A 22,090-nucleotide genomic window follows, 5' to 3' on the forward strand; every position below is an offset into this window, starting at 1 on the left:
TAAAATAGCACCGTTTTAGACATTTGAGGTTGACAATTTAGCCCAGAAATGGCATATGAAATGGCACCAAAGTATAAACTTTTTGATGGTTTTCCAATTTCAAAATCCCATACAGTTAGTCACACTAGCGTCCCGCTAAAATTTGTATCAAAGATTAATGCTGCGAAGGCGCTATATTATCGTTTACTTGACTTGCAGGTAAAAAAATGCGCCACAAAACTTCTCAGGGATTCATGAAATAATAACAGTGGCGCTTTTTAATAAAATGAACAATTTCACAATCAACTGAAGAAAAAGATCTACAAGGGAGACAGAACCCACCTAGATCCGCGGGCAACTGCCGGATAGGCTATTTCCTGGAAATTTTTCTACGCAATAAAAATATCTAAATCTGGCATAATTCTGTGAGCGTTATGTGCTTTTGAATTTAAATTTCCAATTTTGCTTCAAATAATGTGTTTTTGTGATTTTCGAAACAACATGTAGAAATAATCAATTTTCTTAAAGGCATGAGGCATACTTAATTCTGCATAATTTATTCGAAAATTCTCAAAATCCAGCGTATTCTTGAGAGTGTAAAGCACTTTTAACTGAAACTTTCTAGTTTTGCTTCAAATAATGTGTTTAATTGATTTTTAAAAGAATTTGTGGAAATAATCAAGTATTTTCAGACCTAACATACACTAATTCTGCATGATTTATGCGAAAGATTTCTAAATCCAGCATGTTTATACAATACACAAAACTTATAGAAAAGATCTAAAAACTCTTAATATGGAACTTAACTGTGGAGTAACTGCAAGGGTGATGGTGTGTTAACTTTCAATTATATTCACAGAGCAAAAATAAAACAAAATGCATCTTTATCAGTTAACCTTGCAGAAGTCTTCTGCAATCTACAATGCAGTGCATGGAAATTTTTCGGGTACAAAAACTCAAGATATTGTTGTCTCTCGAGGAAAAGTCTTGGAATTGTTACGACCAGATCACAATACAGGAAAGGTTCATCCTGTTTTTGCCACAGAAGTATTTGGTGTTATAAGAGATATGATGGCTTTTCGTTTGACAGGAGGAACAAAAGGTAATTAATTATGTCACTCTTTCTTTCTCTTTTTTGCACCATTTTTTCAATTAAGTGGCAGGGATAATGTTTCCACATTATTATCAAAAATTTAACAAAAAATTTTGACTTCACTTCAGACATTTATATCTCTCTCTCACATCTTTAAATTTTTGCCAATTTGCAACAAACTAATTTCCAGTTTATTGATCATTTCCTTAAAAAATGGTTTATTTCCAACAAGTGCTAATTAATATACTAATAAGTATAATGATATAATTTTTAAACACATCCAATTTCAGATTACTTAGCTATTGGATCTGACAGTGGTAGGATTGTTATATTGGAGTATCTACCTGCAAAAAATTGCTTTGAAAAAGTTCACCAGGAGACTTTTGGAAAAAGTGGTTGTAGGAGAATTGTTCCTGGTCAATTTCTGGCTGCTGACCCAAAGGGTCGTGCAATTATGATAAGTAAGTTATTAGGAAGAGAATTTTGTTCAACATTTAGTTTACAACTGACGATTGGAAACATGAAACTTAAAGTATTGTAAAAAGCAAATTTGGTTAATTTTCTTTTCTTGATAAGTAAGTTATTATCTTTTTTGTGGAGATGATTTTACAACTGAACAAAGGTCTTGAACATTTTAAAATTACAATTTACAGAAATCTCTACCAAATATAAGTCAGGTTTCATTACTTGTTTATACTGGTTTATAAATAATTTATTTTCAGTTGACTTTTGAGAGTTTTTTCATTTTTTTCAGGTGCCATGGAAAAACAGAAATTTGTATACATTTTGAACAGAGACGCACAAGCAAGACTCACAATTTCTTCACCACTGGAAGCACATAAAGCACACAATATTGTTTATCATTGTGTCGGAATTGATGTGGGCTTTGAAAATCCAATGTTTGCATGTCTGGAAGTTGACTATGAAGAATCAGACATGGATCACACAGGAGAAGCTGCTCAGACGTCACAACAAACACTTACTTTTTATGAACTTGATTTAGGGTTGAATCATGTGGTCAGGAAATATAGTGAACCCTTAGAAGAATATGCAAACATGCTTATTTCAGGTAACTATTTTAAGTTTTTATAAAAATGCATTCATTTTAATTTTGTCCATTGTTGGACTGAATGCTCTACTGAAAAAATATTTCTTGTTTGTTTTTTCTTTCATAGCTAAAGCTTTTGAAAAAATCTCATAAACAAATTAAAATGATAGTAATTGCCTACTGGCAACGTTATATTATTTCGTTTGAACTCAGTAGACATTTAAATTTGTATTTACGGAAAGTTTTTTTGTCTTGATCATCCATCCAATATATGATTTATGTTTACAGTGCCTGGTGGTAATGATGGTCCAAGTGGGGTGATCATCTGTTCAGAAAATTATCTCACATACAAAAATTTTGGTGACCAACAAGATATTCGATGTCCAATACCCAGAAGAAAGGTTCAAAATCATATCTAATATTGCAATACTCTGTAGCAGAGTGTATCTCACATTTATCGCTTCGTAGTACACTCTGAGTGCATTGTCTGTTTGATAAAAAAATTCCCGTACAGAGACCTCTGCGATGAAGTTTGATTTATAAATAGCAACACTTCTCTCATCGTCTCCCCTCTCTCACCAACACTCTATTGCAGTGGTCGGTTTGAAAAATCTTAAATGAGAAAAGACAATGACAACAGAACCTCTACGGCAATGAATTTTGTAATAAAGCCGTAGATACTGGGTCTGTGTACAGACAAATATTGCAATGAACTTCATTAAATCAAGTTTGGAATCTCGCTCAACTTAACTCCTGTCCAAGCAAAGGCTTTCTTATGTATTTTTTCATTTTCCATTTTTTTCAATTCTTAATTTTTGAGCTCCTACCTTTTTGCAGTCCTGAATTAGGTTTATAGCAAAATAAAGATATTGATGAGCCTTTAGGTGCTATTAGCTTTATCTGTTTCAAGTGATCGTTTTCATAAAATTCACCACATTTTCTATCTTTTTTTGACAGAATGATCTAGATGACAATGAACGAAGTATGATCTTCGTATGCAGTGCTACTTACAAAACAAAAGTACAATTATTTTGAATTTTCAAATTTTTGACAAAAAAAATAAAATATGATCCTAATTCTCGGTCGGAATGAACTTAAAGTCTATTTCAAATTAGCTGGCAGTCTTTTTTTAAACCTCAATAACTTTCCATAGAATTTGAATTAGTTAACGGTATTGTGCTCGTTAAAAAGATAATCCAGAGTGGAATATTATTAAAAAAGAAAAAAATTAAAAAATGGAAAAACAAAGACGAAAAATGAAGAAGAAGAAAATCAACTTCTTGTAGAATAATGCTATGATCTTCATTTTTGTATCAGAAACTCTTCAATCTTAGAACGTCATAAATGCGAAAAAAGATTCAAAAAATATTCATTCAATCACTTTGCCCTGGTTGACTTAAAAAAGGGCTCTTTTTTGTAGATTTTTGATAATTTTTGAAGTCAACCATTGATAATGGTTGAGTTTTTCTGAAAAATCATGAAAAATCGCTACTAGACCCACTCAAATTCATCAAAAACATCAACCAATTTAACTTAAACATCACCATAACCATCCATCATGACGTCCACGAGGAATAGAAATACTCCAAATCCGCTTTGCAGTCCTTCATCCTGTGCTGACGACCAAAACGAAGAAAGTTTAACCTGCTCGAAGTGTAATCGACTAGTGCACTACATTTGTACAAGGCTACCACCCTACATGATTGCAGTCTGTAAAGACGGGAGAAGAACTGCGAACGCATGCAAATACGTGTGTCAAAATTGTGTGAAAGTAACTAAAGATCTTTTGGTCCTCTCCCCTCAACCTGGACCTCAACCATCCCTGCGAACGGCCGCCGAGCTTGCAAAATTAAATGAGACGATTAAAGAAAACGAAAAGACAATTAAGAAATTGAAGTCTAATGAACAACACCTTCTCGAGATTATTGAATCTCAAAAAAAAGAGCTCACTAATCTAGAGAAGAAATTGTCTAATGACCCGGCGTTTCATACTGTCGAATATGTAGAGAGTAAACTGGAAAAGAAACTAGAAACCTTCCGAACGGAAATCTTAACATCATTGAAAGAGGAATGTAAAAAATCGTATGCTGCAGCCACTTCTGCCAATATCCAAGTGCCTAATGACAATATCAAGACCGCCGTTAAAGAGGTCCACGAGGAGGAGGCAGCAGAAGAAAGAGATAAGATGAGAAGATCAAAGAACATCATCATCCATGGTGTTGAGGATCCAACGACAGAGGACGCTACCAAAAAAGATGAAGCATGGGTGAAAACACTCATCGAAAAGCTCCACGTCAAAATTAACATCAAGTATATCTCAAGAATTGGCAAATCAGTAGACGGGAAAAAGCGTCCCCTCATTGTTACTCTGAACAGCGAGGAAGAGAAAATGAATGTTTTTGGAAATCTCCCAGCGCTAAAAGGAATTGATGCCTATAAGGGGATGAGCATTTGCGAAGATCTAACTCCAGCTCAAAGAAAAAAGTACAAAGAGGCGGCAGAAGATGCTAAGGCACGAAATCAAACCGAAAAAGATGGAGTCTGGAGGGTGCGGGGTTTTGCAAAAAACGGATTCGGTGTAAAGAAGATAAACGCCAAAGATCGGCAATAAACCAAACACAAAAAAAAGACGTAATAAAGAAGAAAGACGAACAAACTAACAAACGAAAAAACCTTAACATACTATATACTAATGCAGACCAACTAACTAAAATAAAGAGAAAAGAACTAAATGAAGTGATTTCAAAAGAACAACCCGATATCATTGCAATTTGTGAAGTAAAACCGAAACATTCGAAAAAAGAACGTCTCATAATACAAGACTACCACATTGAAGGCTACTCCGAACCCTACGAAACAAATGCCTTAAATAATGTTGGACGTGGAATCATCGTTTTGACACATAAATCGATCAAAAATGTAGTCGAAGTGACACCCAATAGTGAATTTCAGGAGGTATGCTTGCTGGAAATCAAACTCAAAGGAGCGGATTCTTTGCTTTTTGGATGTATGTATCGAAGTCCAACCAACACGCCAACATCAGCAAAAAACAATACAGCGCTTAACCTCCTTCTGAAGGAAATAGCAATGAATAAGAAATACAGTCATAAGTGTATCGTCGGAGACTTCAACTATAAAGATATCAATTGGGAAAACTGGTCAACTCCTCACGATGACACGAAGGAAGACGAACAATTTCTCGAAGCTTTAAGAGACTCCTTCTTTTACCAACACGTCGATGAACCAACAAGAGCTAGAGGTACCGATACGCCATCACTTATTGACCTGATTCTGACAAATGAAGAAAGCCAGGTTAGCAACATAACCTATCTTTCACCACTTCATAAAAGTGATCACAGTGTTCTATCATTTACGTTCGAATGTTATCTTGAAACAGAATGCATTATTGAAAACTATAACTACAATAAGGCAGATTTTGAAGCAATGAAAGGACATCTTGAGAACTCTGACTGGGTTACAGGTTTCCATCAAAAAGCAGGAAATGCAAACGTAAATGATTGCTGGAAGATGTTGCGAGATAAATTATTCGAGCTTAGGAATCGGTACGTTCCTCGTACGAAGGGGAAACATGCCTACGGAAAAAAGGGAAGTTTTGCAATCGATCAAGATATTCAACAAAGCTTAAAAGAAAAACGTCGCCTTCATCGCAAATGGATAAGATCAATAGGTACAACTTCGGAACAGAGAAATAGAGCTATTTACGCTACTGCGAGAAACAAGGTTACAGGAAAGATCAGACGAGAAAGAAGAAGACTAGAAGAACGAATTTGTGGTCAAGCAAAAAGAAGCCCTAAGAAGTTTTGGAAGCATATCCGGAACTCAATGAAGACCAAAACGGGAATTTCCCCTCTTCTCCTTGATCCAAATGATAAATCATCACTTCGTTTTACTGATGAGGATAAAGCTGACATCCTACAGGATCAGTTTTGCAGTGTTTTTTACGAATGAACCTGCTGGATCACTACCTGAGTTTCCATCACGAACAGACACAGATGTAGCATTCGAACTAACAATCGACATGATCAAAAAAGAACTGAAAGATTTGAATCCTAATAAATCGCTAGGACCTGATGAGATTCACCCAGTCATGCTGAAAAAGCTGGCCTTTTACATAGCCGGTCCTTTACATACTATCATGGCCAAGTCCTTCGTAGAAAGTAAACTACCTGATGATTGGAAGACTGCACATGTGTCCCCGATCTACAAGAAAGGAAAAAAGAACCTTGCAGGAAATTACAGGCCCGTTAGTTTAACATCAGTTGCGTGTAGAGTAATGGAAAGAATCCTAAAGAAACAAATAATGGAACACCTCACGAATGAGAAATTGCTATCAACCAAACAACATAGGTTCATTGGTAAGCGATCGACAGTGACACAACTACTTCACTACTTAGACAAATGTGCAGACTCCATATCCAATGATAAGGTTGTTGACGTAATCTATTTCGACTTCGCAAAGGCATTTGACACCGTTCCACATCGCAGATTACTAAGAAAACTCGAAGCGTATGGTATCAGAGGAAGGGTACTTGGTTGGATGAAAGCATTTTTGTCCGATCGTTACCAATATGTGAAGGTCAATGGAAAGTTATCTAAGAAATGCCAGGTGCAAAGTGGTGTACCACAAGGAAGTGTCTTAGGTCCACTCCTTTTCGTTATTTACATCAATGATCTAGCTGAAGTTACCAACTCAGAAATGTTTCTCTTTGCCGATGACACAAAGCTTGTTGAAGAAATAAATAACGCTGAAGATGCAATTAGACTTCAGCACGATATCGAGGCAATGGAAAAGTGGTCTGGTGACTGGTTGTTGAAATTCCATCCTGACAAGTGCCACGTGTTGACACTAGGGAAATTCTGGAACATTCAACATGCACATCCTTATGAGATCGCTGGCTCTGTCCTAGAACATGTTGATCAAGAGAAGGATCTTGGAGTGATTATTGATAGTGATTTGAATTTCGAAGAACACATCTACACCAAGATCAAGAAGGCTAACTCGATCGTTGGATTGATTAACAGAAGCTTCGACTTCCTTTCTCCCGAGATGCTCCGCACACTTTTCATTGCATTTGTGAGACCTCACCTTGAATACGCGCAAGCTGTTTGGTCTCCACGACTGATCAAACACTCTGATGCAATTGAAAGTGTTCAACGTAGGGCCACAAGACTTGTCGGTGGTTATAGAAACCATTCATATGAAGAACGTTTACAAGTCATGAACCTACCCAGCCTCAAGATCCGGCGTAAAATCGGGGACATGGTGGAAGTATATAAACATTTTAATGTCTATGATAAATCTTCCCTATGTCAGAAACTCGTTCTTCGAAATCGACCTCAACGTAAGCACAATCTCGAATTAAAGAGGAATTTCGCTGAAGACGGCATTAGAGGATACCAAACGAATTCACTTTACTATAGGAGCATTGATACTTGGAACAGTTTGGCAACCAATGTTGTAAATGCACCGTCCGTAGGGAAATTCAAACTAGAATTGACAAACGAATGGAAAGATAAGATCTATAAATTGTAAAGATGTAAGATTGTTTCATAGAGGTCAATAGACCTGAGAAATACACTTCTATAAATAAATAAATAAATAAATAAACTTTGGACTATATCTTTCGATGGAATAATTTTTTTTGAAAGATTTTTTCACATTAATGATGTTCTAAGATCAAAGAATCACTCGTGTGAAAATGATGATTATAGCACGATTATTGAAGAAGTTGATTTTCTTCTTCTTTATGACAATATTCCACTCCTGTTTGTCTTTTCAACGAGCACAAAATCGCTACTTAATTCAAATTTTATCGAAGTTATTGAGATTTGAAAAAAGACTGCCAGCCAATTTAAAATAGACTTTAGTTCCATTAGTTACTTGTTTGCTTACTATTCTCTTTGTCTCTTTAAGTTTATAATAAATAATTTCTTTTTTTTCAGTCAATGTTTTTCTTTTTGGTACAATCAGAACAAGGAGATATTTTCAAAGTCACCCTCGAAACTGATGATGATATGGTTAGTAGATCATAGTTGATTGTGTCAAACCTTCCTAAATATTTTCTCTGTCTTCTTTATTTTACAACAACTTTGAATATCGAAATGTGTCTTTTTAGCTTTGTTCCCACTAAAAAAAGATTATTACTTTCATTTTCACTGTCGCAAAGAAGAACATTAAAATTTTAATTCTAGACACACATATGTGTGGATTTATTTTTTGTGAACAGATATTTGCAACGAATACATCTTTTCCTACTCTAGGTGACAGAAATCCGCATCAAATATTTCGATACTATCCCAGTTGCTTCAGCAATGTGTGTCTTGAAAACGGGTTTCTTGTTTGCTGCTTCTGAGTTTGGCAATCAGTAAGTATCAACTTGAAATAATTTTATTAAATCAGCAGTATAAGTATTTCTTTATCATCTTTTCTTTGTCAACTTAATTTTTATAAAAGCTCTCTAGATTATACTACTCAGGGGTTCACACTGAAATTAGTTTATAGAGAATCTTGATATTTACGGGGAGGTGGGTTTATTTGAAAAAATCCAGGTGAGGTTAACCTAATGTAATTGAGGGTGGCTCCTTTCACTGTTGAAGGGGTGTTGCAAACTATGACTCTATAGATGCGCTTTCAGAGAAAAAAAACATTTTAGATTTTGATTAACTCTGGAATATCCTCATGACATCAAGGTTGAAGTGCGTTTTCTTTGGATGAAATCTTAAACATACGTTCATATTTGCTTTTCTCTCATTTCAACAGCGCTTTGTACCAAATTACTCATCTTGGGGACGATGATGAAGAGCCAGAATTCTCTTCACTGATGGCCACTGAGCTCGATGAAGGGGAAACTTTTTTCTTCCACGCAAGAGATTTACAAAATTTGGTTTGTGTTGACGAAATGGAAAGTCTGGCACCCATCATGCATTGTAAAGTAAGTTCATATTTAAATCTACCTTTATCACTTTATTTTTCTATGTATTCAACTACACTGAACTTTGTATCTGCTGGCAGGTTTTTTTTTAACCGCTGGTAATTATAAGTTTTTTTATTTAAATGTAGGATCTGCAATCCCAATTAAATAGTAGTATAGCATTCAGAAATAAACAGTGCGTAGTCCCAATTGTTAGTCTTCGAAGACCAAACTTTCTCCTTTTCCCCTACCACACATACTTCCTTCCAATCCGATCCAATATAGGGTCTTTTGTTTTGGAGACAATTTTCCCTCACTTTTCAACAATTCTTTATTGAATGAATTCTCTATATTATTCTCATATTCTTAGGTAGCCGATCTTGCTAACGAAGACACACCTCAATTGTATGCTGCATGTGGTAGAGGTCCAAGATCTTCGTTGAGGGTATTACGTCACGGTTTGGAGGTTTGTATAATCTCCTTTGGTATAGTGACACTCAAAATTGATTTGTTGAAATTTGACAAATATGTCTCTATAAATAAATGACTGATCCCCGGGCTGGTCTTGGGAAACTCATTGAGTCCTCTGTTCCCGAATTTAACCAGTAAAACAATAGTAAAAATGCAGAGACACTAAAAATACATTAAAAATTTCAGTTGAATTGTGTAGATAATGGGCAATTTTAAATTCCTTTAAATTCATCCATAATTATAGATATACCTCCCAGATTCCCCGTGGTTTGTTTAGACAGTGCAACCTCTCTTATGTTATAATTCTCTACCCTTTTGCTTTATTCTTTAGGTTTCCGAGATGGCTGTATCTGAACTTCCTGGCAATCCAACAAGTGTGTGGACCGTCAAACGAAACGTCACAGGTATGTAGTTATAAATGAAAGTGATTAGATCGGATCAAAGATCAACTATTTAGCCTCGCAAGTTGTCTTGGCCGGTGAAAAAGTCAATATTTTAGGCTTTCTTCTACGAAAGTCGAAATAATATTTTTTACCAAAGCTTGAAATACCGAATAAACCTTATGATTCATTATTTAAAATCCGGATTTCTGATGTTGGCAATCAGTAAATATTCTTTCGAATTTATTTCCAAAAGACAGCCACTGATTAAAAACACTGCGCAAATCTGACTCATCTGTGATGCATGCATAACACAGTCTTGCGTGTTTCAGTTGAAAATGATCTGAAATCAGACAAAGCAATGTATGAGGTTATCTTTAACAACAACATTTTCACACACAATTCCCTGCAATAGAATAATAAAAACTTATCCATACCTTGATTCACATAAAGAATTATTTATAACAATGCACAAGGATTCTTTCGTTTGTCTCAATTAATTAATAGAGCTGATTAGGGTAATGTTATTTTTTCGATGGCTGAGTATTTATTCTCCGTTCGATCACCCGCTCCTTCCAATCACTTCGCTCCTTTCAGTTTATAGAAAGCCGATCCGGGTGGCCGAAACTCCGTGAAAACGATCAAAAGACTTACTGAAAGTTCTAGCTATCCACTTAAAATATCGACGCTCTCTCTCTATAACCAAATTTTCGGACATATCTTAATTTAAATCATTTCTATTTTCTCTCTTCCAGACGAACAAGATTCGTACATCGTTGTGTCCTTCGTGAACGCCACTCTTGTGTTGAGCATCGGAGAAACTGTTGAGGAAGTAACAGATAGTGGTTTTCTCGGCACCACACCAACGCTCTCCTGTTCTTTACTCGGCGAAGACGCTCTGTTACAGGTAAGGGAAGCGCTGCTTTCATAGACTCTTCTTCTCGAATAAGGTGAATTTAAGAGCATCTGCAAAATATTTTTTTCTTTTGATTTTAAACAAAAGGTTTGATCCCTGTAAAGGATGGAGAAGTAAAGAGGTGGTATTTTGATACCCTAATTTTTTGTAGAACTAGAATTAATAAATCATTTGAAATAATTTTAAATGTGTTTTTTTAGATTCCGATTTTTATTATATTTATAAATTTTATACTTTTTCCACCTAGGCGTAGACTTTACGCTCTCCATAATAAATCTTTGTTTTGCTCACCGTCTTTCTTCAGATTTACCCAGACGGTATCCGTCACATCCGGTCTGACAGACGTATCAACGAATGGAAAACGCCCGGCAAAAAGAGCATCATCCAATGTGCCGTCAACGAACGTCAAATCGTCATCGCTTTATCCGGCAATGAGCTCGTTTACTTTGAATTAGACCAATCGGGCCAACTTAATGAATACACGGAACGAAAAGAGATGAGTGCTGAGGTCGTATGTATGGCCCTTGGTCCCGTCCCCGCCAGTGAACAGAGGTCTAGGTTCTTGGCTGTCGGTCTGGGAGATAATACTGTTCGTATTATTTCATTAGATCCGAACGTAAGTAGTTTTCTTATTTCGTCGTCCATGATTTGTAGTCGGTCTGTGTAAATATCCTAAAGAATTTGCTTAATAAAGACAGCCACTGATTAAAAACACTGCGCAAATCTGACTCGTCTGTGATGCATGCATAACACAGTTTTGCGTGTTTCAGTTGAAAATGATCTGAAATCAGACAAAGCAATGTATGAGGCTATCTTTTTTGAGTTAATTAATTTTTGGCATACAAGTGAAATTACAGTTGATAAAAGGTAATCGAGTTTTCACCGAAAACGGGAGCTCATCGAGTAACTGCATATCGAATTAGAGAGCGTCAGCTGTATTCAGCATATAATCTAGAATGCTAGACAAATGATTCAGTCAGTAGAAACAAATTGTGAAAAATTGTGGTTCCATACCAATTAACGTACTATCATATAACACCCATATTACTGTATAACACGGATCATAAACTACTCCAGTCTATTCAGTACATCAATACATATAGCTCTAAAGATATTTTCCAGTTCACAGGATTTAGCCGTGTATCTCACTCATAACCCTTGACCTTTCATTTATTCAGGATTGTTTGGAGCCGTTAAGTATGCAAGCTCTACCTGCGCCAGGCGAATCACTCTGCATCATTGAGATGGGTGGAAGTGGGGCTACTGAACATGGCGAACAGGCTACTACCGGTGGTCTCTTCCTTAGTATAGGACTGGCTGTAAGTGTTGTTGATAATCTATGCAGGCTTTAATTCGTTTCATCATAGCTCCCTAAAGCTCCATAAGCTCCTCTTTTTACAAAAACATCTAAAACTTTTGAAGCTTTGACATGTCCTTTATAACGTTTTGAGTTTTAAACCTAAAAATGTTAATGAAGCGTTCTTAATTTCACAACTTTATGAGAATTTTCGTGCGGAAGTTTTTAAAAAGTTGGGTGTTTTAAAATCTGGGAAGCCTTAAAATGTCCAACTTGTTTTTAATATTTTGGCCATTGAAGACATATTTGTTTGTTCTTATAAAAAAACGTGTATCATTTACGTAATTCCAAGTAGATTGACTTATTTGTGACAACCTGCCACTGAAACTAATGAATCTATACTTTTATAATTTATTCTCTTCGACTATTTGATAGTATCATAATAAATGTTGTACCAAAACACTAACAGTGCAACACGATTAACAATGCGAAATTCTTGCTAAGTTTAGTACTTCGCTTACAGACTCAGATCTTCGATACACATTTGTTTTGTTTCTTTATAATTAATGACCAATCCTTGGTTTTTTTTATTTTTTAAATAAATTTATGTCTCTTTCCTTACGTAGAACGGAGTGTTGTTACGTACTGTGTTGGATAACGTTACCGGTGACCTGTCAGATACGCGTATCAGGTATACATTTTGTAAACACTACTTATCTTAAGAAGTGAATTCAGTTTTTTCTAAAAAGCACAATTTTGTACGTTTTAAATATTTGAAGTTTGTCAATGATACCTTTCTTTTCATAGCTTTTCATAAAAATGTTACAACTATTTAGAACTATCGTTATACCAACTGAAAATTAATTGCTAATGATAATGATTTCGATCTTTGTTTGATAATAAATTCCATCTTTGTTTGATTACTAAATGTTTGGTTTTAATTTTTTAATTGATAAACCTTTGGAATGTTTTTTTTTTTACTCCAGATATTTGGGATCGAAGCCAGTCAAGCTTTTTGATGTCAAAACGTATGGCTCTCACTCGGTAAGATAGTCCTTAAATTCAGTTAAGCTAGAATCTGAGAATGTCTGTCCGTCTATCTGCCTTGTCTTTAAAAATGGTCGGATTTGCCTGAAACTTTGCACAATTATTCTTTGAGTGAATACGCTTTTAAATCAAAATATTCTCTCCCTAATTTTGTTAGCTGTTAGACTGCTCCGCGTAACTTAGCTTGCACTGAATTGTATTCTGATTTTTTACTTTAGGTCCTTGCGATGTCAAGTCGTACATGGTTGAGTTACACATACCAATCACGTTTCCATCTTACACCTTTATCGTACGAATCGTTGGAATATGCTTCAAGTTTCGCATCTGAGCAATGTCCAGAAGGTATTGTTGCCATTTCTGGTAACACTTTAAGGTAAGCTTTGCTGTGCGTGGAAGGTGTTTTTTGTCGTGACATTTTAATCTCGCCGCCTTTTGAAAAACTGTTTATAATTGTTCAATAACATCACTATCATAATATTGTATTAAAAGCTTGCGCTTGAGCAGTCATATCCGCTTAGAAGACTTCAAGAACCCTTCAATAAGAAACTGATATGCTCGTTTAGGAGAAGTCAATCATCATCCTGTAATTTAGATAAGGCTTATTTTGACTAACTAGCATTTGACCTGTTCCTGCAAACCATAGTTTAATTTTATTTGTGTATTCGTTAATCTCAATAGGATTTTAGCACTAGAGAAGTTGGGCATGCTCATCCATTAAGTGAAGGATCGAGGTTAAATAGATAGCTATCGAAAGAGGAGTCTTCGGGTTGCTTCCGGCTAAGTCACAAGACTTACTTACTACTACTACTTTCATATCAATAGGATTTTAGCACTAGAGAAGTTGGGAGCTGTGTTCAATCAAGTAACAACACCATTACGATACACACCAAGAAAATTCACCATCGATCACCAGACTGGCTCCATCATCATGATCGAAACTGACCACAATGCAATGACTTCACTTTTCAAATCAGATCGAAAACAAAAGATTGCAGAGGTATGTTTTTGCATTAACTACTCCTCCTTGACAATGGTTCGTTTATATGAAAGACCCTTGAATTGAATTGAATGAATTATGTCAGATCGAATTAGCTGGTAATACAAAGATTTGACGAAGTCCGATTTTCAATAAAAAAAAATTTCCCACCAAAAATTCATGGATTATGACGGGTTTTAGGGGATTTTCTTGAGATTTTTTCGATAATTTTATCTGACTTATTGCCCAAAGATACTAGCAATGCTAATAAGAATGATAAAGTCCGATTCTCTGTTCGCAAGTGTCAAAAATATACCGGAAATTGCCATTTCTAAACTTGATCGTGAAATCTTTCTTTATAAAATCTTTGATTTTCACACGAAAAACATTAATACTATGATAACAATATCCAAGATTTAAATTGAAGATAGGTCCAAGAAGTATCAAGCTTTATGGTGAAAGTTTTATAAATTTTACTAAAAAATTTTCATCATTACCTTAGGAAATGGTAGAAGCTTGCGGTAATGATTCTGAAGCAAGAGCAGCCGAATCTAAAGTAGCCGCCAGTTTCTTGAACACGGACATGGTAGAGGCACAATTTGGCGCCCCAAAAGCTGGCGTTTCGAAATGGGCGTCAATTATACGAGTGATCGACCCGATACGCGGGGAAACGCATTACGAAGTGGAATTGGACCAAGACGAAGCTGCTTTTTCGTATGTTTAATTCTTATAATTCATATTATATGTGACAAAAATTAAATTGATCTTCGGCCCATTTTTGTTGTACATTTTTATTACAAATAGACCGACTAAGATCTCATCTCACGCAAGTTATAATATACTAATATTGAAAGGATGATCCCGCGGACGACTTTCCCGTGATAATTCCCTATTCTAGGATTGGGAAATTAAAGCTCTTACCAGACACCGTTAACACTGTTCTCGCTTCACAACAGAGCCATAGCGTTACATTTGATGTTATTGTCATAGTTTGGATCAATAAAACCTCTTTACTTTACAACGTGTAAAGTTGATAACAATTTAGTAATTTTTTTCTTCTCTCTGCTTTCAGGATCTGTGTTGCTGAATTTGCCAGTCGCCCAGGAGAACGTTTCCTCATAGTCGGTTGTGCATTCAAGATGACCCTCAATCCGCATACTTGCCTAACCGCATCCATTCACACATACCGGATTCATCAAAACGACCGTGGTCGCGTCTACCTAGAGTTCCTACACAAGACACCGGTAGATGACGTACCCGGAGCATTGGCTGGTTTCCAGGGTAGGCTACTAGCCGGAGTGGGCCGTATACTACGTATTTACGATATAGGAAAGAAGAAATTGTTGCGGAAATGCGAAAATAAGAAAATTGCGACCTTCATTACGGGCATCGAGACGACGGGGTACCGTATTGTTGCCAATGATATTCAGGAATCCTTTCACTGTTTGAAATACAAGAAAAATGATAACCAATTGGTGTTGTTTGCTGACGACACGCACCCGAGATTTTTGACGTGTGGATGTATACTGGATTATGATACTGTAGCAGGTATTTCAGTCTGTAAAGATAAATTTACACTTTAGCAAGCTTTTTTGGGAACCTTTTCCCTCAAGATTTGTTTCCATTGCTTGTTTTCATATCCCACCGAATAGTTGTGGTGTCTTCCCGTCTTGACCGTCACTTTGATTCTATTAATTTATTTTCAGAGATCCAAATTAAAAAACTTTCGATCCTTTCTGATTCAAATTTATTCATCTCATTTTAAATGTAATCTATTGTATTCATACCTTAGGAGCGGATAAATTTGGCAACGTATTTTTCCAGAGGTTACCGACTGACGTCAAAGATGACGTAGAGGAAGACCCAACGGGCGTGAAGGCGTTATGGGATCGTGGTGTCTTGAATGGTGCTTCACAAAAAGTAAGCCTTTAACCTTAGTTAATAGACTGGAGTCGTTTATAATGCGTGTAATGCAGTAGTATAGGCGTTATTATGATAATACGATTGTTGTTACGGGATTTAGTTTGTATAAACTAAAATTGTTCCCGCCATCAATTAGTTGTCTAGCTTGCTAGACTAGTTAAGATGAGAATTATATGGAATTTTCTCCAATCGTCGTATAGAGGGTTGGATTTTTTCTGATAATTGACAAGCCCACAGTCTTTAATATAAGACATACACGTTTTTCTTTATAAAAGAACATAAAGCTTCGGTGGCAAAAAGGCTAAGAACTTTTTAAGGTTTCCTAGGCTCTAAAACACCCAATTCCTCAGGAAATCGAACAAAAATACTCAGAAGACGGTGAAATTAAGAACATTTTAAGAACATTTTTAGGCTTGAAACTCAATAAACCAGCTGCGCTGGAAGCTCCGGCTTAAGAGATTAAAAGATGTGAAAGATGAGCTTGTTGAGTTAGTTGTGTTAGAACGTTGCCCACAAACTGCTAATCAGAACAGATCAGAAAGCAAAGTAATAATTCTATTGCAGAGCGAGTATGAGAAATAATCTTAACGAATAAATAAACCAGCTGGTAGTTTAGCTCTTCTAAGTGATTACATATGCACTTTCTTGCCTAAAGAACCAACCCCACCCCCCGCCCACTCAACCTCGACTAAAAAGTTCAAAATTGGAGCTAAAGGAGATAAACATTTAGAAGTCAATATTTCCAAGTTCTTGATTTGATTGTCCAGATAAAATTTCGGGGAGAAAAATAGCCTAAATTAGAGGCCACGGGCTTTTAGCTAAGCATTATTTTTTCTGTTGGGATAATACTTGGGGGAGAGTAGGATAAACCAATTAAAATGGTACAATAGTGTGTATGTAATAAATAGTAGTATACTTGGAAAAAAACCTGTTTTGGGCTGTTTTGGGTTTGAAAAATCTTCAAAAGGAACGGTCACCCCAGCCAATGAAATTACGACAAAGTCCAAAAAATATCATTTCCGGTTATAACACTGTGAAAATCAAATTTACACAGGAATTGTGTTTTATTATCCTTTACTGAATTCCCATAGTGATATGTTTGTAAAAAATCTGTGTCGGGTTTGAAAAATCAAAGGAACGGTCGCCAGCCGCGATGAAATTACAGGAATTGTGTTTTAGTATCCTTTATTGAATTCTCATAGTGATATGTTTGTAAAATATCTGTGTTGGGTTTGAAAAATCAAAAGGAACGGTCGCCAGCCGCGATGAAATTACCCTCAACTGCTCCAACTTGGGACTATCTTACGCAACATGGGACGGCCATTCCACCAGCATTTCACCAAACCTCAAAAATCATTAGATTTGAGTTTAATGAACCGCGTATTAAAAAATACCCGATTTCTCTTTCGATTTTACAGTAAGTGAAAATACAGACCAGATATCAACAAGTTCCATGTTGCGTACACTCATCCCAAGTTGGAGCAGTTGACGGTACGATACAGAGTTAAAAAACAATCATTTTCAGCCATAATACAGTGAAAATTTCTCCGATCTTGTTCAAACTTACACAGGAATTGTGTTTTAGTATCCTTTACTGAATTCTCATAGTGATATGTTTGTAAAAAATCTTTGTCGGGTTTGAAAAATCAAAAGGAACGGTCGCCACAGCCTCGATGAAATTACGACAAAGTCCAAAAACGATCATTTTCAGCCATAATACTGTGAAAATTTCTCCAATCTTGTTCAAACTTACACAGGAATTGTGTTTTAGTATCCTTTACCGAATTCTCATAGTGATATGTTTGTAAAATATCTGTGTCGGGTTTGAAAAATCAAAAGGAATGGTCGCCAGCCGCGACGAAATTACGACAAAGTCCAAAACGATCATTTTCAGCCATAATACTGTGAAAATTTCTCTGATCTTGTTCAAATTTACACAGGAATTGTGTTTTAGTATCCTTTACTGAATTTTCATAGTGATGTGTTTGTAAAAAATCTGTGTCGGGTTTGAAAAATCAAAAGGAACGGTCGCCAGCCGCGATGAAATTACAACAATAACAAAGTCCAAAACAGGATCATTTTCAGCCATACATAACACCACAAAAAATACTGTGTATCAATGGCTGTGTGTTTGAAAGTTTCATTGTCAAGTTTGAAAATCCAAAAGGGACAACCACCAATTAGATGACCAAAAGTCCACAATAGATCATTTTTACAGCATAAAATCATGAGAAACACACGTATTTGAATTCAGTATACAATAGCAGTACAACGTACAACGCAACATCAAACCTCTTATAAATCATGTTCAAAACATCATGAATAAGGATGAAAATGATCAATTTTTCACTGAGATTTGTCAGTATTCACAGCTCACCAGTCCACGACCTTTCGATAGCCATCTTTTTCTAATATTTTCGGCCAATCAAATCACAGTATTATCGGAATCAGTGATCCGTTTTTGTTAAATCGGAATAGATCATCGGATTAGATAAACAGACAAAAAATGTCTTGACCCTCCTTCTTGTCGGAAGAGAGAATTAAAGGCTCCTAGGCCGGAGCAAAAAGTTATGAACACCCGAAGGCTTCAAAAATTATAGATATTCACAAAAAAATAACGTGTCTTTTTTAATTTTTCCCTACTTAGATGGACACAGTTAGCGTGTATCACATTGGTGAAACATTGTTATCGTTACAAAAAGCCGTTCTGATTCCTGGTGGTTCAGAGTCCTTGGTCTACACAACACTGTCTGGAGGTGTCGGCATGCTGGTCCCATTCACATCCAGAGAGGTAAGGCCACTATTTCTGATTCCTTCGTTAGATTTGTCTTTGAGTTACGAACTTGAGGTTTTGAGATCTCATTGTGTATTTGAGTTCAGGACTTTTTAGAGTATATATATTTTACTTCTTGCTCGCCGGTTTCGCAAAGTCTAATTTCCGGGTCCCTCTCAAAAAACTCCCAATATCCTATCTACTTACGAAGTTGCCACTTGAGTCCCGCGAAAGATGTCATGGATTTTAAGTTTAAGCCGTTACTTATAGGTGTTAATTTTCTAATTGATTGATAATTATCACCCAGTCAGAGAAAAAACCACAAGTGGTTAATAGGCTTGAGAGATCCTACTGAAAAATTTCTTTCTCTGAAAGTAACATTGCTCATCCATACAGATTATTTGCATCCATATAGTATAAGTTTTTGGACGGCTGAATATTCTTAGCCAACATTCAAAATTAAATTGAATACCACATTTGCTGTACAACCTTTATACGAGTTTGTAATTTTTTACCATCTTTGATTTCTTACTTTCACTCCATGTGTCTTTAGGTTATATTAGTTAAGAGCTCATAGGCAGCATTTATTAACATATCATTAATTCAAGTCAAAAAGTTCGGTTGGATGGTGGTTTTCTTTTGGATGTTTAAGTGTGAACCTTTTCGGTAAGAAATTCTGGCGATGGAGCCTGTAAACAAAGGAAATATATTGGAATTAGAAATAAAAAAGTCATACAATTTCAAACAAAAATTCTTTGTCTTGAAATCCAATAAAAGTTTCAACATAAATCCAACCTGTTTTTCCTATTTCTTTGTTGTTTTGTTGAAAAAGAAGGGAGAGTCTCACTGTTTTCTTATCAAATATCTGCGAATGACGCTTAAAAACTTTCCTGTTTACCTAAAAACGAAAGCGAAAGTAGTTTTTTTCCCTACAAGCTGCGCACGGCAGCGTAGTGAGCGGCTCCAGAATTTGGCGAATCTGTTGAGTCATAAATTTGTCAGAGCGTTGGAATTTATCGAAAAGTTTTAAGAAAATATGAGCTTTTTAAAAAGTGCATTGGTATGCACAAAATTTCAAAGAATCCATTAACAAAATATTCAGAATGTCCGAAATGATATGATTTTCGGACATTATGTATGCATTTTCACTGGCATTATCGTTTAAAAGACTAGCAAAGTTATAAACATCACAACCAATAGAAGACACTTTCCGAATCACCTAAATTATTTCACTTTTCTCAGAGAAAACCTCATCATAGAAAAGAAGAGGCAACCGTTTTTCTTTTGGATGATATTTATATCCACGTGACCAAGGCCCTTCTTAATTGCTATTTGTGTAAAATTATTGCTAACAATTTTGAGATTCAAAAAAAGTCCCTTTTTCCATAATTAACAATTTTTCATCATTTTGATTAGAAATAGTATGCTTCTTTGAGCACACTTGACAAAGGGAGATGACATAATGATGACATGAACGGAAGCCCATCAAAAAGATGAAACTTGAAGTACTATAATTCAAATTTTGTTTTTTGTTGTACACTGAATGCTTAGCCTGGGAATCCGAGCTCAAAATCTTAAAAAAAAACAAAAATATCTCACCTCACAAAGTTTTAAGATTATAGCAAAAATATCATAAACTAGACTGTGAACAAAGTTTAACGATTGGATTCCCAGGCTAACTGAATGCCATACCATTCTATAACCTTTGATTTTGTACCTATCTTTTGGATTATATGATCTACTCATTAAAGTTGGACAAATTATATCCACGAAATTCAGGCTAAGTTTTACCGAGATATTATTGTAAAGTCGTCAAACATCAATACATATTTTCATCAAGAAATTTTCGACAAGAAATCTTGAACGGTTTGTACGAAAAGAAGACAAATCAAAAAAATCGCCACTCAAAGAAAACATATAACTACATTTTTAGATCAACCATCCTTCTCATTGTCAATCTTTTTAATAAGTTCAAATCTTGATACAAACGCTCTTTCGAAATATATCACGTTTTTTTAAGAAATAATAAAGGACATTCATAAATCGTGCACTATTATCGTTTGCTCCCTGAGGAATTCTATAGAAACAGTAAATGACCAAATAAAAAGGAAATTACCATGAAAATTACCATTACAAAAAACGAATGAATGAAAAGACATAAATCGTCTATTGTTGTCTCTCAAGGGAGCCTTGCATTCAATTAATTAGAGTCGTAAATAACGCTTTAATACCTTATAAAAATCGTAATACGCCATTTCGGAGTTCACGACGCCATTTTGTAAGCGGAGCAAATCTAATGGCGGGGGTGCAGTCGGCCTCAACCAGAGAATCATTTCGGAAAGCCGTAAGGTACGATCTCGGACTATTATCGAGTTGTACCCGACTGAGATAGAGCAAAACAAGCCCCTTGGGGTGATTCCTCCAGCACTCCCTCGTCGTGTCTACACAAAAAAGTAAACAAACCTTTAAAAATTCGATTAAAACTCATCCTCAAACAGTCAAGATATAATTTTCCACTTAGAACTAAATCTATCACGGATGTTCTACACAAAACCTAAATATTTCTCTTCTTTAGCTTACCAAGAGTCCTCTATTATTTTTCATTGCCTGATTGTTCACATCTAAAAACAATGCTGTGACTGGGGTCTCTCTATATAATCATATCAAAGAAAACAGGAATCAAACAAAATGAGTCTCCTAAAGAATTGTTCTGATTCTTTTTTTTTTAGGTATTTTCCATTGGAAATTCCCATGCATCAAAGCAATGATAAATAATGGTGTAATAAAAGTGTGTACTTTTGCTAATTATACACCAGTTTGTTATTGTTTTGTTAGATGGACAGAGTTTTATATATTCAACATGAATTTGTGGCTAACAAAAATATCTCTAGCTAAATACTGCCATTAGCTCATTAAAAAATATAAAAAATAAGATCTATTAATTAAGAGAACAATGGCTGTAGTAGTAATTTGATGATATATTTGAAATTCAACTAAAAGGAAGGAATAAGTTTGAGTATATTCAGAAGTAAATTTTTGTAAGAAAAAAAAACACTATCATTTGTTTTAACTTTTATAAAGTCTTTAAGCAGCTGTGGTGAGAGCAAATTCATCCGTACATTCAGGTACATTATTCATAATTTTACACCGTTGACTGTCTATAAAATATGGTTTTTTCAACGGATAGCCCATTCACGAAATCTTGATGATTATACACAACACAGTCTAAGATTTAGTTTATATTAAAAAATTGCC

At 35.4% G+C, this 22,090-nt stretch overlaps 1 protein-coding gene across 1 annotated transcript; it reads left to right on the plus strand.

Moving 5' to 3' along the window:
* The first annotated feature begins 836 nt into the window (after nt 1-836).
* On the plus strand, nt 837-21,603 carry LOC136800882 (splicing factor 3B subunit 3-like). Its single transcript, XM_067057491.1, has 22 exons — nt 837-1,081; nt 1,363-1,533; nt 1,827-2,141; nt 2,409-2,521; nt 3,078-3,140; nt 8,085-8,159; nt 8,403-8,506; nt 8,902-9,073; nt 9,423-9,518; nt 9,855-9,927; nt 10,659-10,810; nt 11,124-11,435; nt 11,998-12,138; nt 12,743-12,807; nt 13,103-13,160; nt 13,382-13,536; nt 13,986-14,160; nt 14,642-14,853; nt 15,212-15,687; nt 15,932-16,059; nt 18,710-18,853; nt 21,565-21,603. The coding sequence occupies exons 1-22, from the start codon at nt 856-858 to the stop codon at nt 21,601-21,603; spliced, it is 3,465 nt and encodes a 1,154-aa protein (XP_066913592.1). The 5' UTR covers nt 837-855.
* Nucleotides 21,604-22,090: the final 487 nt, after the last annotated feature.

This window comes from Clytia hemisphaerica, unplaced genomic scaffold, assembly GCF_902728285.1.
Source record: "Clytia hemisphaerica strain Z4C2 unplaced genomic scaffold, Clytia hemisphaerica genome assembly, whole genome shotgun sequence".
NCBI lineage: Eukaryota > Metazoa > Cnidaria > Hydrozoa > Leptothecata > Clytiidae > Clytia > Clytia hemisphaerica.